The sequence below is a fragment of the Nicotiana attenuata genome, unplaced genomic scaffold, assembly GCF_001879085.1.
Source record: "Nicotiana attenuata strain UT unplaced genomic scaffold, NIATTr2, whole genome shotgun sequence".
NCBI classification, from domain to species: Eukaryota; Viridiplantae; Streptophyta; class Magnoliopsida; order Solanales; family Solanaceae; genus Nicotiana; species Nicotiana attenuata.
Genome location: NW_017671029.1, coordinates 180144 through 198110, shown reverse-complemented (window position 1 = coordinate 198110; position 17967 = coordinate 180144). Strand labels below are relative to the sequence as shown.

The 17967-nt window shown below is 37.0% G+C and overlaps 2 protein-coding genes across 2 annotated transcripts; one reads left to right on the top strand and one right to left on the bottom strand.

Moving 5' to 3' along the window:
* Window positions 1–6038: 6038 nt before the first annotated feature.
* Window positions 6039–9216, bottom strand: LOC109205374 (60S ribosomal protein L13-1-like). The gene is made up of 5 exons (XM_019368085.1): window positions 9111–9216; window positions 7450–7562; window positions 7220–7353; window positions 6622–6780; window positions 6039–6508 (listed from the first exon to the last, which is right to left on the bottom strand). Exons 2-5 carry the CDS (start codon window positions 7553–7555, stop codon window positions 6287–6289), a joined length of 621 nt encoding a protein of 206 aa, XP_019223630.1. The 5' UTR covers window positions 7556–7562; window positions 9111–9216; the 3' UTR covers window positions 6039–6286.
* An 887-nt stretch (window positions 9217–10103) lies between these two features.
* On the top strand, window positions 10104–17341 carry LOC109205373 (pentatricopeptide repeat-containing protein At4g38150-like). The gene is made up of 2 exons (XM_019368084.1): window positions 10104–10209; window positions 16047–17341. Exon 2 carries the CDS (start codon window positions 16138–16140, stop codon window positions 17164–17166), a length of 1029 nt encoding a protein of 342 aa, XP_019223629.1. The 5' UTR covers window positions 10104–10209; window positions 16047–16137; the 3' UTR covers window positions 17167–17341.
* The last annotated feature ends 626 nt before the right edge of the window (window positions 17342–17967 follow it).

Below are 17967 nucleotides of genomic sequence, written 5' to 3'. Positions count from 1 at the left end.
GCTTTGACCTCGATCGTTTCTCCGATCATTTCGAGGAGCATTACGGCCCGAACCATTGTTTCTCCTATCGACATACGGCTGATACCGTTCTTTGTTTGGCATCGATTCCCTGTGTGCATCCCTCGGGGGCTTAGCTGCCGATCTGTTAGGATGAACTGAACCCAAGGGCGCTCCCAACTGGTCGTTTATGACCCAAATCTTTAATTGGTAACGGTTATGTACATACGACCACGTGATATATTAATATATTAATTGTGCTAAAGATTTTCAATCTATTTTCACTAAGTAAGTCCAATAGATTTAAAACTTATTTTTTGCTAAATCAATTACGAAATATTTTTCTAAAATGCCCAACAACTGGATACTCGATTAGATTCTGCTTTAATTGTCGAGACCGGTGGTAATTCCATTCGTTCCATCTGAAACCTGGACACGAACTCCCTTAACATCTCGTTGTTCCTTTGTTTTATCTTGAAGACGTCTGATTTCCTCGTTGCCACCTTTATGGCCCCGACGTGTGCTTTCACAAAGGTGTCTGCTAATATAGCAAACGAATCAATAGAGTTAGGAGGCAAGTTATGATACCAACTCATGGCTCCTTTCGACAATGTTTCCCCAAACTTTTTTAACAACACTGATTCGATCTCATCGTCATTCAAGTCATTTCCTTTGATCCCACAAGTGTATGAAGTAATATGCTCGTTAGGGTCGGTTGTCCCGTCATATTTGGGTATATCGGGCATGCGAAACTTCTTAGGAATGGGCATCGAAGTCGCGTTCTGAGGGAACGGTTTTTGTATGAACTTTTTGGCATCTAAACCCTTCAAGACCGGAGGTGCCCCCGGTATCTGGTCAACACGGGAGTTATAAGTTTTCACTTTTTGTCGTTGTCTTCAATTTTCTTTTCCCTGGACTCGATCCTCTTGGTGAGATCTTCGAGCATTCTCATAATAGTGGGATCAGTCCCCGAGCCATTTTCGTTCGACCTCTCTGGCGCCGGTTCAGCACGTCGAGTGTTTTCTGGTTCAGCTATGCTCGGAGTTTTATTCTGACTCTGAAGTTGAGCGATGACGATCTGCAGAACTTGCAGTATCTCGAATATCACTTGGAGGGTGACTCATCCATCTCCTACACCTGGTATTCCTTGGCCCCCAGATCGGGCTTTCCAACGTACACTTCCTCCGGGGTCTGCGCCTAAGTCTGCATTTAAGGCAATGTGCGAACTAATATCAACTGGTTCCACATTTGGCATTTCCCCTAGGTTTATCGGTGGTACACCTACCCCTACAGACCCCTACATTATTATTTTTCCCATGAAATCCAAGACCTTCACTGTCATGAACATGTGTATTTTGGGAGTTTGACATGTTTAATCCTGAGAATCAGAAAATCTTGACAAGAAAAAGTGTAAAAATAACGTGTGTAATGAGAATCAGTAATGAAATAATCACTATTATCTTAGCCCCACAGCGTGCGCCAAACTGTTTACCTCGAAAATACGAGTAACAATTAAATTTGATTTGTGGTTTTAAAGATATGCGATCTAGTTCAATACTAATTAATAATCCAGAAGTATGAAGTATAAATGAAAGAAATAAGTGAATCAAATCGGTGTTACTTTAGCAGTATCGACCTCGAGCTTAGTGACCTCGAGATGAACCAAGAACAATAAAGTAAGAACAATAAAAGATAAAGGACAATTCTGATTAACAACGAGCGAAAAGTAGAGATATACTCTTTGTCAATGATTAGATGATGATTACAAATGATTGGGGTCCCTTTATATAATAGGAAAACTCTATTAAGGAATCTTATTGGGACAGGTGTCTAACCGCCTAGTACGGAATCGTACAATTCTATTTCGGGATTTGCGCCATTTTGGGGACGTGGCAGGAATCTCGCTCATTCTGTTAGAAATCCATAACGGCATTATTTTTGGCTCGAGCATACTCGGCTTCGGTATTCATCGTACTTCGATCCTCGGACATTGCATCCTATCTTCGGGCTCGAACTCGACCTTGCCTGAATTTGGTCTTAAGACGACCCCTCAAGCCTATAGATCGAAGGCATATAATTTTGGCCGTATACAATATTAATTATATTTTTCAATTCTCGAAGTGAAATGTGTCTTAATTAAAACAGTTTAAATACATTCTTGCATAAATAATTTTTGCTCTTCAAGATATGTTGATGCGGAAACATGAGTTATTTTTAGTCTCTCAGTCGGTACGTGTCTTAAATAAGGATAAAAGTTTGTTTGGTTGTACAAGAATATTAATTTTGTTTCTTGCATTAATAAATACTATTCCTTACGTTTCATATTAGATAAGGTACTTTTCTTTTTAGTCTGTTCCAAAACAAATCATGCACTTCTAAATTTAGAAATAATCTAAATTTAAACTCTTTCATTTTAGTCATTTACCCTTAATGAGAAGTTTTTATAGCCACACAAATGTCATGGGCCCACAAACTTTTTACCCTTAAGTTTTTAAGACCACAAGTTTCAAAAATCTTCTTCTTTTTTCTTAACCTCCGTACCGAGTCAAACTACCTCGTCTAATATGACACGGAGAGAGTAATATTGTTGCATCAGCAGAATGCATTTTTGGCTAGCTAGCATATGACCGCAGTTGTTCGTAGTCGAGACTCGAGAATAATAATTTTGTTCGGATCTAGAGCTGTACGAGCATATTAATTTTGAAAGAGAGTAGTAATGGTAAAGTTGTGACATATAGATCACGGGTTCGTGCGTGAAAAAAGTCACTAATACTTGTATTAAATTAGGATATCTACGTCACACCGCTTAAGGTGCAGCCTCTTGCATAAATGTGGGATATCAAATACTAGTAATAACATTATTGGATGATGCAGTTCAATTTGTCCAGCATATGATCGCAGTTGTTCGTCAGTACGAGAATATTAATTTTGTTCGGATCTAGATCTGTACTCTTTTTTTTGTTTTCCACACCGGTATCCACATTGTGGCCCGATTAAATCCGGATTCGCGCCAGAAAGTCCCATATTTGGAGTAAAGCGCTCCCTAACAAAGGCGACTCCATACCCAGGGGCTCGAACTCGAGACATCTGGTTAAAGATGAAGGAGTACTTACCACTCGACCACAACGCTTGTTGGTTAGATCTGTACTTATCTCTTAATAACTTCAAAACTAATCAAACAAGTACTGGGTAAAGTTTTTAATAATGATAAAACTGGAATCTAAAGCACATGGAGAATAGCGCATGAGGCGGTGATCGCAGTTGTTAGAAAATTGATTTTGTTCGGATCTAACTTTGTACTTATTTCTTTGAGTTAATTTATATATAACGATAAAAAAAGAAAATTTACAGTATCAAACCCACCCCTAACGTTAGCCATTTTTCAAGTTGCGCAAAGGTTCAGCTTAGAAAGGGGTAATTGATCACAATACCTTCAACAACCTTAATTCCGTGCATCCCACTTTGCTCTGTCCCTCATGTTCAACATACCAGGACGACCTGTGAATGCAACGAAAATTAAGGTCCAACATTGAGGTCTAGTTCAGTAGTTATTTTATAGAAACCGATACAAATAACACCAAAATAAACTCATTTAATTTCATAGTAAGAAAGAATTCTTTAGAACTGGTAAATTGTTAAAGCAACTGAATGCTACAAACATTGCTTTAATTCCAAAAGTGAGTGTTCCTGAACATGCTAATCAGTTTAGGGCAATAGCTTGTTGCAATGTGTTGTACAAAGGCATCTCTATGATGATATGCAATAAGTTAAACAGTGATATGCAACATATAGTAGCTGATAATAAGTCTGCTTTTGTGCAAGGAAGATCCATGCTGCACAATGTCCTCATTTGTTATTATATACTGAGGCATTACAAGAGGAGAACCTCCCCAAGATGCTTGATGAAAATACACTTAAGGAAGGCTTATGATATGGTGAATTGGGAATTCTTACATGAAGTGCTGACAGGATTTGGCTTCCCAGGAAGGTTCATACATTTGATCATGACTTCTGTGACTTCCCCTAAGTTTTTAGTGAATGTCAATGGATCAAACTATGGGTACTTTGAGGGTAAAAGAGGACTAAGGCAAGGGGACCCTATATCCCCTCTGCCATTTGTCTTAGTCATGGAATACCTATCTGGAATTCTTAAAAGTATGAGTGACTTACCAGATTTCAAATACCATTCCATATGTAAGCAACTCAAATTAACTCACTTGATTTTTGCCGATGACCTAATGATCTTTTGTAAAGGTGAAGTAGGATCAATACTCATTTCAGCAAAGTCTCTGGACTAGTTGCTAACATGGAGAAATCCAATATCTTTAGGGTTGGTGTTGATGACCAACTAAAGGAGCAACAACTTGCAATAACAGGGTTCTCACTGGGGTCTTTTCCTGTTAGGCACCTTGACCTGCCACTATCCTTATAGAAATGGAGTAAAATGGGGTGCTATCAACTGATAGAGAAGATAACCAATCGAATCACCCACACGTACTCCAGACAACTTTCATATCCAAGGAGACTTCAGGTGATCAATGCGGCATTATTTTCAATCCACAGCTTCTGGGGCTCCATCTTTATATTGCCAACAAAATTTTCTAAAGGAAGTAGATAAAAAGTGCAGGGACTACCTTTGGTGTAGTTCAGAGGAAAAAAGGAAAATATCACTTGTTTCCTGGGAAAAATTGTGCTGGCCAAAGAAGTATGGAGGCTTAAACATAAAAGGGTGTAGAAACTGGAATATAGCATCAGTTGGAAAGCTAATATGACAATTGGTATAGAATAAAGCTTCACTCTGGGTGAAATGGGTTCATGGCATATATATGAAAACTGATGCAAACATATGGACACACAAAGCCCCTCAAGACTGTAGCTGGTATTGGAGAAAACTCAACTCCTTGAAAGAAGACCCGAAGGAATAGTATGATGAGGGGAGATATAAACCAACTTCCAACTGTAACTACTCTATTACAAGTAGTTACAATGATATCATTGGAAGCCAGAATCGACTAGCAAATACTGAGCTCATTTGGAATGCAATACCACAACCAAAACATAGATTTATCACATGGCTAGTTGTTCAAGGAAGATTACTCACAAAGGAGAGATTGCAAAAATTACATGTTCATGTAGAGGATTCTAGCTATTGTTTATGTGATGGCCAGGAAAATGAGACTGTCCAACACCTATTTGTTGATTGTACTGGAACCCAAGACATTAGGCAGGGTCTACTAAATTGGTTGGGATTGCACGTGCAAGCTGGAGAGGTGCAGCAAAGAGTAGAAGAAATCAACAGAAAGCATTGGAAGAGATTCAAAAAGAAGGTGGCAGCTGCAGTATTGGAAGCTATGATATATCATATCTGGAGAGAGAGAAATAGGAAACTGTTTGAAGGAATAATTGTACAGACAGAATTGATAGTTACACAAATTAAGAAGGATATAGTTGAGAGGATAGATCTGTTTTCACACTCAAAGAGAGCACAAAGATGTAGGTTTTTTACTCAAAGATTACTTTGTAACTAGTCAACCCAAGGCCTAACACTATTGTTAATGAGGAGTTAGGTGCTTTGTAGGTGGTATTAGTTAATTGTTGCTATCAATGGTAATATTCATAGTTGTTACCAAACAGAAAGAATAACCTCAATCAAAATTTACAAACCGAATATTCGGAACTCATTACCACTTCACAAGTATTGCTCATTGTCCACTGCTGGCGTTGCAAAACAGAACTCTGAATCCGTGAATTGATGCGTTCTTTATCCTCCATTCACACAGATGGTTTCCCAGGCTCATCAATCACATTAAATGTTGAATATTCCCCTTATGAAACTTGCGTGTCAATATTTGTCAGAAATGTAGCTCAACTCCAAAATACATCAACATACCATCAATCTGTCACCAGCAGTCGGAATATGAGATTTCTAACATGCTTTACACAACAAAACAGAGCATTGATCCCTTTGGATGAAGCAACACTGATTAGAAAAAAAATCACGAAGCTTGGGGCTTATTTAATCAAAGTAAAAGACAATATAATTCATAAAACTACCTTCATTTGTATAATTAACAATGCAGAGCAAGAATCATGTATATCAAAAGCAACAAAATAACCAGAACTTAACCTTCACGGAAACCACTACTACAAGAATTATAGTCTGACAAGAGCGTAAAAGACTTCATTAACACGTAGCACAGGAGTAAAAATTCAAAATAACTCATTATCCCAACTCATCCAAAAAATAGCAATTTGCTAGTGCACAAGGCTATGAGACATTTCTATTATCTTATTTCTTCTCTTCCTTTTCTGCTTCAGCTGCTCTCTTCAACCTCGCACCAATATGACGTGCATTTGTACGCTCAATACGCAACTTGCCATAGGCATTGAATGATTTCATTTCATCCGTGACCTTCACAAGCTCAATAGTGGGCTGCTCCCTAGTAATGGGCATGTAAGTACCCTGGACCTGAGTGGCAGTGGCAAGTTCCTCAGGACTAGAATCACCAGCCTGTGCAATTGTGTTGGATAAGATGTAAGTTTAAAGTTGCTCCAAGAAAATACCAATAAGACAACAACATTGTCAACAGCAGACAGGTATGACTACAGTGATCACAGGTTTACCTTGACTTTTTTAGCATGCCTTGGGAAGATGACTAGCTTAGCTTTGTATGTCTTGAGCCTCTGGACATTGGTCTGGAGACCTTCTAGGGATCTGTTCCTCCGCCTGTGATCCACAGCAATGCCTATAGTTGGAGCAAGTTTTTTGGGAATACCAGCTGCCTGAAAACAAAACAAAAGAAAACCTTTAGACATTAATACATGGTAAAGAATGATGTATTTTGGCAGATGAAAATGGAAACGAAGAATACGATATGGATCAACTTCAAAAGTCATGGTTGCAACTTAAAAAGAGAGGCGTAAAATGGAGTCTGCCCCAATCTAAAGGAATAGATAAGAGCTTTTTGACCCATGAACTTGCTTGCACAAGAACTAAACTCTATGTAAGCTCAACATGCCAAACTCTAAATAAGCTCAGCACAAAACATAGATTCCAACAAGGAAACAAGTTCAACCCCGACACTCTTACATTTTTCCCATTTTCCGAAGGTGGTTTCTTTTCTTTCTTTCTTTCTTTCTTTTTTTTTTTTTTTGAGAGAGAGAGAGGGGGGAGAGGGTAAAAGCAAGCATCTAGTGCAAGATTAGATCGAATGAATCTCACTTTCAGCTCTTCTAGAGAGAATCCCCTTCCAGATCTGACTTTCATGTTGTATTTTAGTGTTTGTCCATGAACAATAGGTCGGAGTGGTCCAGCTGTTGGCCTAGGGAAGATTGTTGCAGCTTTCTTCTGCCTAGCTGGAGTTGTAGAAGCAAAAGAGGTCAGGAAATGTAAGTATACTAGAGCCAAAGCTTAATTTGAGACTTGAAGCCATCCAACAAATGGAAACTCACCAATGCGTCTCCTTGTTTTTCGAGCAGGTTGGTTAAACCATGTCCTTACATAGTTTTGCCAATGCTTCTTAAAGTGCCCGTTGGGGATAACATTGTTATGCTTCATGGTTTACCTGTGTACGCCGATGACATGGAATGAAGTTACTAACAATTTATAAAAGCGTAGGAAATTTTTGATGAGGACAAATAAACACCAATGTAACATGAAAAGAAACATAATTTGGCAATTAAAGAAGTAGGTCTATGTGATTCAAAAATATTAGACACTGCCCTAGGAGACGAGAAAGCGTATGAGAAGATTATTATCCAAACAACAAGAAATAACTCAGGAAAAATAGGGTAAGCACTTTAAGAAGTTAGATTTGAACATGTAAAGGCTCAGGGGACTAGTTTAACATTATCTAAAGTAATATTTAAGAAGCATTATCAATTGTGAAAATTCAAACAACATGAAATATCTCAATAAGTTTAAGAGTTCTGTGATCATAACATGAATATGGAGAAGTTCAGGGAAGCATTAATTGTTGAGCATTTCTTGTCCTACATTTTATCCATACAGAGCTTGCGCACGTAGAGCAGCTTCCAGGATACTGAATACAAGACCATCTTAAGGAACAAACAAGTAAATATAAACTGTGTATGCAACAGTATCTAACATTTTCCTTTATCTCCACCCGTATATGACATTGTACAGCACCATAGAAAGGAAACAATATCAATAAAAGATGGCATTCCTGGAGCAAAATGAACAAAGAATGCACAAAACTTGGTGGATTTACTGAGAGGCCCTGAAAGAGCAGATCTTTAAAGGCTTAGGAGATGGGGCAGTTCAACCAGATTAGTTTTAGAGTGACTACTGAGCCAAACCAAACCAACCAACTACATAGGCCAACCAAAATGCTCTTGTACAAGTGTATATACATTCCAACATGTTCTATTTCCACATATGGTATCTTATAGGTGTTCTAGCACAAATTTGTTAATGGTCTTTTTTATGTAGTTTTGCTTCTAGATGGGCTTATCACCGTAATTCACATACCAAGGCATTTGCTTGCATTATAGAATTATTCTTGAGATATCCCCTTCGTATTCATTATAAACAAGTTGCTATTCACAATCCAAGTTTCAATAGTCGCAAAGCTACACAAATTCAGCTTACAAAAACTTGTAATTAGATATGCAAAACGTATAGCCCTGCTTCGAGTTCTACATATGCTTGATTAAAACCTCAAAATAAAAAAGCATCCTCCAATTGAACTCAAATTTTCATAAATACCTAATTTGAACACTTGCTGTGATTCACAAGCTCATCGGTCTGCTAACTGAGCTTATATCTAACTAGGCAGGTGACCAATTATATTAAAATATCATCTTGCATAAATATGTACCTCATAAATAACAAACAGATAAATAATCGTATATCAATATTCCATAATTTTAGTTTATTGAATAATATGAATATCTACTCAATATGTAAGATGTAACCAAGTTTATTCAAGCATTTGATGCAATGATTTCATATTAAACTCAGTTGAAAGCTAAATTCATTTACACTACTCACTGATAGATTTGCACAAACAATTTAATAACGAGAAATAAAATGAAGAAATATACGTATAACTAAATATTTGGGACTTTGAAGGCAAAAAATTGAAACTAACCTGAAACGAGCTGAGCTAGGGTTTTTCTTTGACGCTTTGGAACAAGAAGGTAGGAATAGAGGTTTGTTCTTATGTGGAACCCTAGATGAAAGACTTTTCTTGAGCTTCTATAGGCCCAGTATTCTTTACTGGAGAATCTAGGCTGGCCCATAAAAGATTGAAAGTATTAATTCGGAAGATATTAGAAAATAGCCACTTTTGGAACTGCTAATCAAGCTTTAATCAGCATTTCAAAACCATTCAACTTTTATTATTTTTTACCACGAAAAAAAATATAATAAATTTTTAATTGTGGCTGCTAAAAACTCCAGAAAGAAATGCTGGAGTTTTTGTGGTCGTTTGGACATAAGAATTGTAAAATTCCAAAAATAGCGAAATCCCTTTCTAACCGAAAATGGTATTTAAAAATTAGAGTTGTGTTTGGACATGAATATAATTTTGGGTTATTTTTGAATTTCGTGAGTGATCTGAGTGAAAATTTTGAAAAATAGTTTTTTGGAGTTTTTCAAATATTTAAAAAAATTTGAAATTCATCTTCAAGTGAAAATTGAAAAATAATGGCCAAATATTGATTTCAAAAAAAGTGGGGAAAAATCAAAAGAAAAGTTAAAAAAAAAAAAATAATGGCCAACGGACTCTTATTTAAGACAGTTCAAAACTCCAGGAAAAATATTCTAGCCGTTCAAATTTCAGGAAAAAAGAAAGCAAAGAGATGAAGAAGGGATCTCTATACATATAGCCGCTCAGTTTTATTATTTACTTTTTCTGGCCAGTATATATAGATTATACACGATTATACTCATATTGTACATAGATTATATATAAATTATATATTTTCTGGTTATTTTTAGTTTAATTAATTGAATGGGCTTCTATTTAGGTTAATTTTGTAACTAACTAATAAAATTGGTTATTTTTCAACTACATTTCAACAGGTGGTTAATATTTAAAACCAGACCAAAAAGTGGCCAACCAGCCCAATTATCCCTAAGATTCGCACATTCTGGCCCCAATTTGGACTTTGTACGTAATGCTGCTTCAGTAGTCAGTCGGCAAATTTTCTCGGAACATCTTTCTGCGGCGAAATACCGTTGTAACTGTAAGCTCACTTCTTACTTTCATATGCTCTCTCTTTGTATTTCTCTTTGTAATGAGTCAAAAAATTGAAGTATTTTGTTGTTGATAACCCGTAAAGAAGAAATATTATTGTGCAGTTATAAATTTCTAGTATTTTTCTGAAGAAAAAAAGCTTCTAATCATTTACCAAATCTCTCTATTTAGGGAACTAGATACTTGATATTTCTAACTACTAGGAGCATTCATTTTTACAAATGCAAGATTGTTGTTTTCGTATCCTGAATTGTTTGGCTCTTTTGGCTTTTTGAGATTCAACCTAAGTGAACTTTAACCTTTATTTTGTAATGTAATTTTTTAACCATTTTGATATGAGGAGAATTGCAACTAATAATTGAGTTTGAATCTTTTTGAAAATAAATTAATCTTGTCCTGTTTAGCTCAGAAAATTAATTAATTTGGCTCTCGATAAGCAAAAGTGCCAAACAAATTGGGACTGTGAGAGTAATTGTTAGTGAGTGCAGTGTAATACTCTCCTCACCCAATTCCCCTTTTCTCAATGTAATAGTAGTTGATTAATTGATATTTGTTAACTGATTTTGTGTTTAAAGCTATATTTGTGTGGCCTTTCTGAAATTACATTTCAATGATGTTTAATTTGAGTTGTTGGATTAATTACATTTCAATGATGTTCAATGATGTCATTATCATTGGATATAAGTGCGATAAGTAGGGTATTTAGAGAAGTTTTTTTTTTGTTTGGTTAAACCTTAGTTTGACATAAAAGACAAACTTTAGTATTGCAATAAAATAAGTCCAAATAAAGGAGAATGGATACATAGGATTTGAGCCGAGGGTCTTCAGAAACAGCCTTTTTACTTCCACAGGGTAGGGGTAAGGTCTGTGTATACATTACCCTTCCCAGATTCCAGTTATGGGATTATAAAGGGTATGTTGTTGTTGTTGTTGTTGTTGTTGGACATATAGGATTTATGTAGCTGACTGCTACTAGTTTGAAATTGAGGTGTAGTGGATTGATTGATTTATCAAGTGGATACGAGTCACTTGTAGGGTAAACAATGGAACTAGAAGTAGTTGCTTTGTCACCAACGGTCTTAAAGATATTGTATTGGTATTTCCATGTCTTTGTTATCAAAGGTGCGCTTAAAGCGCGCTTAAACCTTGAAGCGAGGCTCAAAATATGTTGAGCGCTTCGCTTTGCTTAGTGACGCTTCAGTGGTGTCATCAAGGCTCTAAGGCATACATTATCACTTTATCGTAAATTTTCTTTAATTTCTTTGTTCATATATTTAGTATTCATGCTTATAGATATTAGTCGTGACTACATATACATATTTGTAGTTTTTATCCATTTGCGCCTTTCTTAATTAAAGTTCACGCTTCTTTTGTGCTTTGCATGAAAAGCCCCAATAGACCTTAGAGTTTTTTTGCGCTTTTCTTCTTTGATAACACTGTTCTGGACTTATCTGCTCTTACCGCATAGCTGATCAATGTTGTGGACATCCTTTAGATGTTGTATTGCTCATTTTCTATCTTGGCCTTGGTTTCTGACACTTATAACATTGCTGTATACTCTTCCGCTGCTGCTTCACATGCTCTTGTATTGTGTTATTGTCGACATCTTCGTTTTTATAATCATTACATGTAGTAAATCCTCTATCCATTTTTTTTGAAACACTTATCTCTGTGGGTGGCCCTTCCTGAGCCGAGGGTCTATTGGAAACAGCCTCTCTACCTCTATTAGGTAGGGGTAAGGTCTGCGTACAGACTACCCTCCCCAGACTCCACATGTTGAATGCATGGTATGAATGTTTATTTCAACTGAAGTTTATTGGTAACCTCTTTCTGCGGCGAAATTCAGCTGTAAGCCTGTAACTTTAAGCTCACTTGTTTCTTTCTTTTGCTTTCTCTATATTTCTCTTTCTAACGAGTCACAAAGATGAAGTAATTTTTTTTTTTTGATAACTCATAAAAGAAAAATAATTATTGTGCAGAAATAAAGTTCTAGTCTTTTGTGGAAGAAAAAGGAGTATCTAATCAATTTACTAAATCATTCCATATCCAATAAAGAATTGAGTTTTTATAATTAACTCAAGTGCTCCCATTTATCCAATTTTTGGTATTATGGTATACAGGCAAATTACCGTGTTAGAGAACTTGAATCTGATATTTTGTAACAACTAGGAGCAATTATTTTCCAATTCCAAGATTATTGTTTACTTTACCCTGTATTGTTTTCCATTTTTGGCGTTTCGAGATTCCGACTGACCATTATTTTGAAGAAAAAGAAAATTTTAGAGCCATTTTGATATGAGCGAGAACTGCATTAATGTTTGAGTTTGAATCTTTTGAGAAAAGAAATTTAATCTTCCCGTTTAGCTCAGAGAAATTCAATTTGACTCTTGATAAGCAAAAGTTGCCGAACAAATTGGGACTGGGAGAGTAAATATTAGTGGGTGTTGTAGACATGTAATTTTTTACCCTTCCCTAGATTTTACATTTTTTAACTAGTTTTGACTCTTTTACTTTATTTTATCACAAAAATTGAAAAAATACAAAAAATAGTTTTATTTTTCTCTATTTAATTAAGGTATTAGGTATTTTAGAAAAAAATATTATTTTTAACCCATTTTTATTTTTAGTATAATCTTCGAAAATATCAATATATATAACTTCATGTTATAATGTAGTTTGTTTTAATTAATTAGGAATGATTTCACAATTTTATAGTTACTATTTTAGAAATTAATTTTTTTAGTCTAGTAGAGTTAAAGGGCCACTTTTAAAGATAAATTTGACCCAATTCGGACCTAGCCCATAATTGCCAAACCCCACCCTAATCAGACCTTTCCTCTTCAAAGCAGCATCCAGAGACGACCCTTTACCAACCAAAAGATCCCATTCCAGCTGCTGCTGCTTCTTCACCTCACACAAAACGACCACAGCCACCACCAGCCCTCAACCAGCGACCTTTCTTCTTCTTCAACCCGTTTTCACCCTCTCCATTTCGAACCTCGTCACCCTAAGATGAGAACCTAACACACACACAGCAGCCGCCCAAAGTTTTCCTCTCATCTCCCTCAAATAAAGAAGGCCGCTGCTTCTCTCAGCTTCACCACCGGCCACGCCTCGCCATCGGCCACCCTACCCCATCTCATCTCCATCTTCTCCACCACCTCAAATACCCTTAACATCTTGAAGCCTCCATCAAACCCAACAAACTTCAGTCACAAAATAGCACACCAAAAAACCATGAAAATCCAGCCATGAAACTCCACTCATCTCCTCCGTTTTAACTTCCAGAAATCCAGCTTCATCTCCTTCTCAAAACAGCCCAGAAACACCCTCTTCTCAACCAAAAACACAGAAAATTCCAGTTCCAAAATTAGCAGCAAACCGGCTGTGAAAATAAAAAAAATGCCACAACAGCCTTAAAATAACCTCAAAACCAACCCCAATAACCAGTAAATTTTCAGTCGCAAGAGGCTCGTTCTTTGGTTTGCTTTGCCGTCGAGCTTCAGACAGTGGTTCTGTCCGCCTTCAAGTTTGGTCGGCAGTAGCTCGTTCCACTTCTGTGAAGGTTCACTTTGAAGTTCATATCTTTCACTTTTGTGTAATTCTATATTTATGAATGCTTCCGTCTTTGTGAAATTTTATGTGAATGAAGTATAATATCTTACTGATTGTTTTGTTTTTTTTTTTTTGTTTTTAATTTGGTTGTTGAATTCCCTTATTGGTTTAGCTAGCCAATGTCAGTAGTGAAGCTCAATCTAATTCAATTTATGTTTGCTTTATAAATCTCATAAGGATCAAATTCACTAGGATGTAGATGTGTTGGCAATGCTAGTTCAGTGTTAATGTTGCTAATGTTTTGTTCTGAGTCGATTCAACCGGATAAAGGGTCTATTGAATCACTGTAATTTGGCTTCTGTACTAATTTTGTTCATGAGATTTGTTGAGTTGTCCCACATCGGTGGGAGTTGAGGTCCTTGGTCTCCTTATATGGCTTGGGCAATCCTCACCTCACAAGCTAGCTTTTGGGGTTGAGTTAGGCCCAATGTCCATTCTTATCATGGTATCAGAGCCAGGCCCATCCCAATTATTGTTACCGATGTTGGGCCCCCATTTATGTTGTCCACGCTCCAGAGGCCTGGGCGTGAGGGGGGGTGTTGAGTTGTCCCACATCGGTGGGAGTTGAGGTCCTTGGTCTCCTTATATGGCTTGGGCAATTCTCACCTCACAAGCTAGCTTTTGGGGTTGAGTTAGGCCCAATGTTCATTCTTATCAGTGGTGTCATATTAATTTTGTTTAAGGAAATGTACAGAGTTTGGGATGTGGGTTTTGGATAATTTGCTTGGGTCATGATTTGTTTCTAAGGGATTTGGCTTTAGGGCTGTTGGAGAAGAAAAGATTTTGGGCCAAAAGATTTAGTCACATCTGGCCCAAAATAATAAATAACATGACTGGTCCATCTTTCTCCAAGCTAGCCCACTTTTCTATAAATAATAAACTCAATTCTTCCACGAATAAATTCCATGACATTAGACTTTTCGAACATCGTAAAAATGCTTTAGTCGCGACTTAATCCATCATCGTGATTGTGTACACGTTCGCGTGACATAGTTACAATTTTTTTAAAATAAATCGAGGTAAGCGTTCGCGCAACTTCGGCCAAACATTCTTAATATTTACAAAGCGTGATTAGTTGAGTACACGTCCGCGTAACTTATTTCAAGATAATTTCTTAATTATGAATAATCAACCAAGAGCGGTAAAGGTAAAATGCACATAGGTTTTAAAACACGTAATTAAAACAATTTAATTAAGCCAAGTATGATTAAAGCGACCGTGCTAAAACCACGGAATCCGGGAATGCCTAACACCTTTTCTCGGGTTAACAGAATTCCTTACCCGGTCTTCTGGTTTCGCAGACTTTAAATAGAGTCAATTTCCTCGATTTGGGATTTAAAATAAACCGGTGACTTGGGACACCATAAATTATCTCAAGTGGTGACTCTGAAAATAAATAAATAATCCCATTTCGATTAATGTCACTTTAATTGGAAAAACTCCCTTATGCCCCTACGGGAAAAAGGAGGTGTGACAAGTGCAACGTAACAAATTGTATCATGTGTAGAATATGAAGAAATAGATGGTTGAAATTTATGAGAAATAGATGATAAGAACAAAGTATTGCTAAATAGTTGGGGTCAGGTTTAGGGGGAAGATATGCTAATGAATTTGAATCAAATAGTGCTGTAGAAATCACTACATTCATTAAACTGAGCATGAGATCTTACAAGACAAATTATTTAGTATTGGAATGATATAACTCCAAATACACTAGAATGGATCCACAGGATTCGTGTAGCTAATTGAGGTATAATCAATTGATTGATTTATTAAGTGGATACAAGTCACTTGTAATGTGAGCAATGGAATGATAAGTGATTATTTTTGTTTCTGACAGTTTCAAGAGATTATATTGGTATATCCATGTTCAAGTTGTTGCTGGATGTGAACTTATCTGCTATGCGCACATAGCTTATTGGTGTTGTGCTTTTAGCTGCTGTATTGGTCATTTTTTTCTGTCTTGGCCATTGATCTCTGACACTTTTACCATTGCCAGATACTCTTCTGCTGCTGCTTCATGTTCTCTTATATCTTTTTGTCATTCATCATTTTTATGCTATCACATGTGGTTTAATTCTCTACTATTTTTTCTAAAACGCTGCTAATTGTAGGTGTAGAGTAAAAGAAAGTTCATAAGAGTGATCTAATGTCTTTGATTGCACGGTATGAATGGATATTTCAGCTGAAGTTTCATTATTTTCTCTACAGGTCATTTGGATTAGCAGGATAAAACCATCTTTTGTTGCCTTGAATAACGTAGTAACACCTGGCGCTATTTTGAAACGGGTACATAAGCATTATGAGAACAACATTATTGAGAAAGAAGAGTATTAACATTTATTGGAAATATTACAGCAGTCTCTGCTCTCCTAAGGTGAATGTAAATGAGATATTTTCCTCAACGATATTACGCTCGTTTAGCAGCTCTAACAAATACTCTGATGAATCCACTCAGTCTAACTACCCTCCTCCTCCTGATCCTATACCGAATAGACCCTTAAGAGCTGATTCCCGAAGGCCCTTCAATCCATCCCAAAGACAACGCTCCAGCAGCAGCAACCCCACCCATTCTACAACTTTTAGAAGACCCGGTGAGAATAATGAAAATCAAATCAAGTCCCAGGATAGCCAAGATTTTCTGAAAAGGTTTCAGCTTGGATTTGATCATAAAGATGAAAATCCAAACACCAATCCTGCGCTCCAACCCAAAGGTGAAAGGGGTGACACTCCTGCTTCCGAGTCATCTCCAGCTCCACCAGAAGATTCAGATGAGATATTCAAGAAAATGAAAGAAACTGGCCTAATACCCAATGCTGTAGCTATGCTTGATGGGCTTTGCAAGGACGGCTTGGTCCAGGAGGCCATGAAGCTCTTTGGCCTGATGCGTGAAAAAGGTACCATACCTGAAGTTGTTATCTACACTGCTGTTGTAGAAGGATTTTGTAAAGCCCACAAATATGATGATGCTGTGAGGATTTTCCGGAAGATGCAAGGCAATGGCATTATTCCGAATGCTTTTAGTTACAGTATCTTAATCCGGGGGCTCTGTCAGGGCAGGAGATTAGAGGAAGCCCTCGAGTTTTGCTTGGAGATGTTGGAGGCTGGACATTCCCCCAACCTGATGACCTTTGTAGGTTTGGTCGATGGGTATTGCAAAGAGAAGGGTCTGGAAGATGCCCAAAGCTTGATTAAAGCGGTGAGGCAGAAGGGTTTTATCCTTGATGAGAAAGCTGTTAGGGAATATTTGGACAAGAAAGGGCCATTCTTGCCACTGGTTTGGGAGGCAATACTGGGGAAGAAAGCTTCACAAAGGCAATCTCTCTTTTAAGGTGTTTTCTGTTTTTACGATCGATATATGTAGTAGCTCTATGAGTATTATCATGTTATTCAAATACTTAGTTTAGTAGTGCCTATTTAGACTGTTGCCGAGTCTAAGAGCTTTGTATAAAACAGGCCATTGTGTGAACTTGTTTAGTTATGAATACTGGTTCAAGTTTGTGCCATGTTCTTGTGGTTTGCGCTAGTGGCTTTTGATGGCAGGCTGTTCTGAGTTTAAGTTTGTGAGTTTCCACATGATTAAAATCCCAGAGGTTGAGCTTGAGAGATGCAGTTTTTTTCCTCAGAGATCTGCAAGAAGCACGTTAAATTACTGAGTGAATAGGTCAAAGAATGTTCCCATTAAGGAGGTGAAGTCAGGTATGCAGAGATAAAACTTGGAGTTTTCTCTGTCAACCTGTTGCATCTTGCTTTTGTTTTATTTAAGAAATTTTTGATTAAACATTTGGTATTTGGCCATGTTTTCTTTCTAGGACACACCTGTTTGCTTATAACTTCACACGACCAGGAAGAGGCAAGTAAAATGGCTTAGTACTCTTCATTTTGAAGCACTCTAGTAAACAATCAATGTACTTCTCTTATGATATTCACAATTTTCTATATGCTCTATCTCGAACAATTTTCATGAGGACAATTTTCACTTATGTCTGTCTTATTAGTATAGTGTATTACTCTAGCATCTGCCTTATATCTATAGGTTTCTCAGTGTGACCAGTGGATCAATGTTTGTGCAAGTCAGAACAGTGCAATGAAAACAAAAGAAGTTGGTGTGATGGAAGATAGATGTCAGGAC

What these genes read in the sequence shown, in the direction of transcription:
- LOC109205374 (XM_019368085.1), bottom strand. Translation starts at nt 7,555, where the DNA reads ATGAAGCATAACAATGTTATCCCCAACGGGCACTTTAAGAAGCATTGG. An exon ending in AAAAACAAGGAGACGCATTG is followed by an intron (nt 7,354 to 7,449) that starts GTGAGTTTCCAT and finishes CTACAACTCCAG; the next exon opens with CTAGGCAGAAGAAAGCTGCA. An exon ending in GGCATGCTAAAAAAGTCAAG is followed by an intron (nt 6,509 to 6,621) that starts GTAAACCTGTGA and finishes ACAATTGCACAG; the next exon opens with GCTGGTGATTCTAGTCCTGA.
- LOC109205373 (XM_019368084.1), top strand. Translation starts at nt 16,138, where the DNA reads ATGAGAACAACATTATTGAGAAAGAAGAGTATTAACATTTATTGGAAA.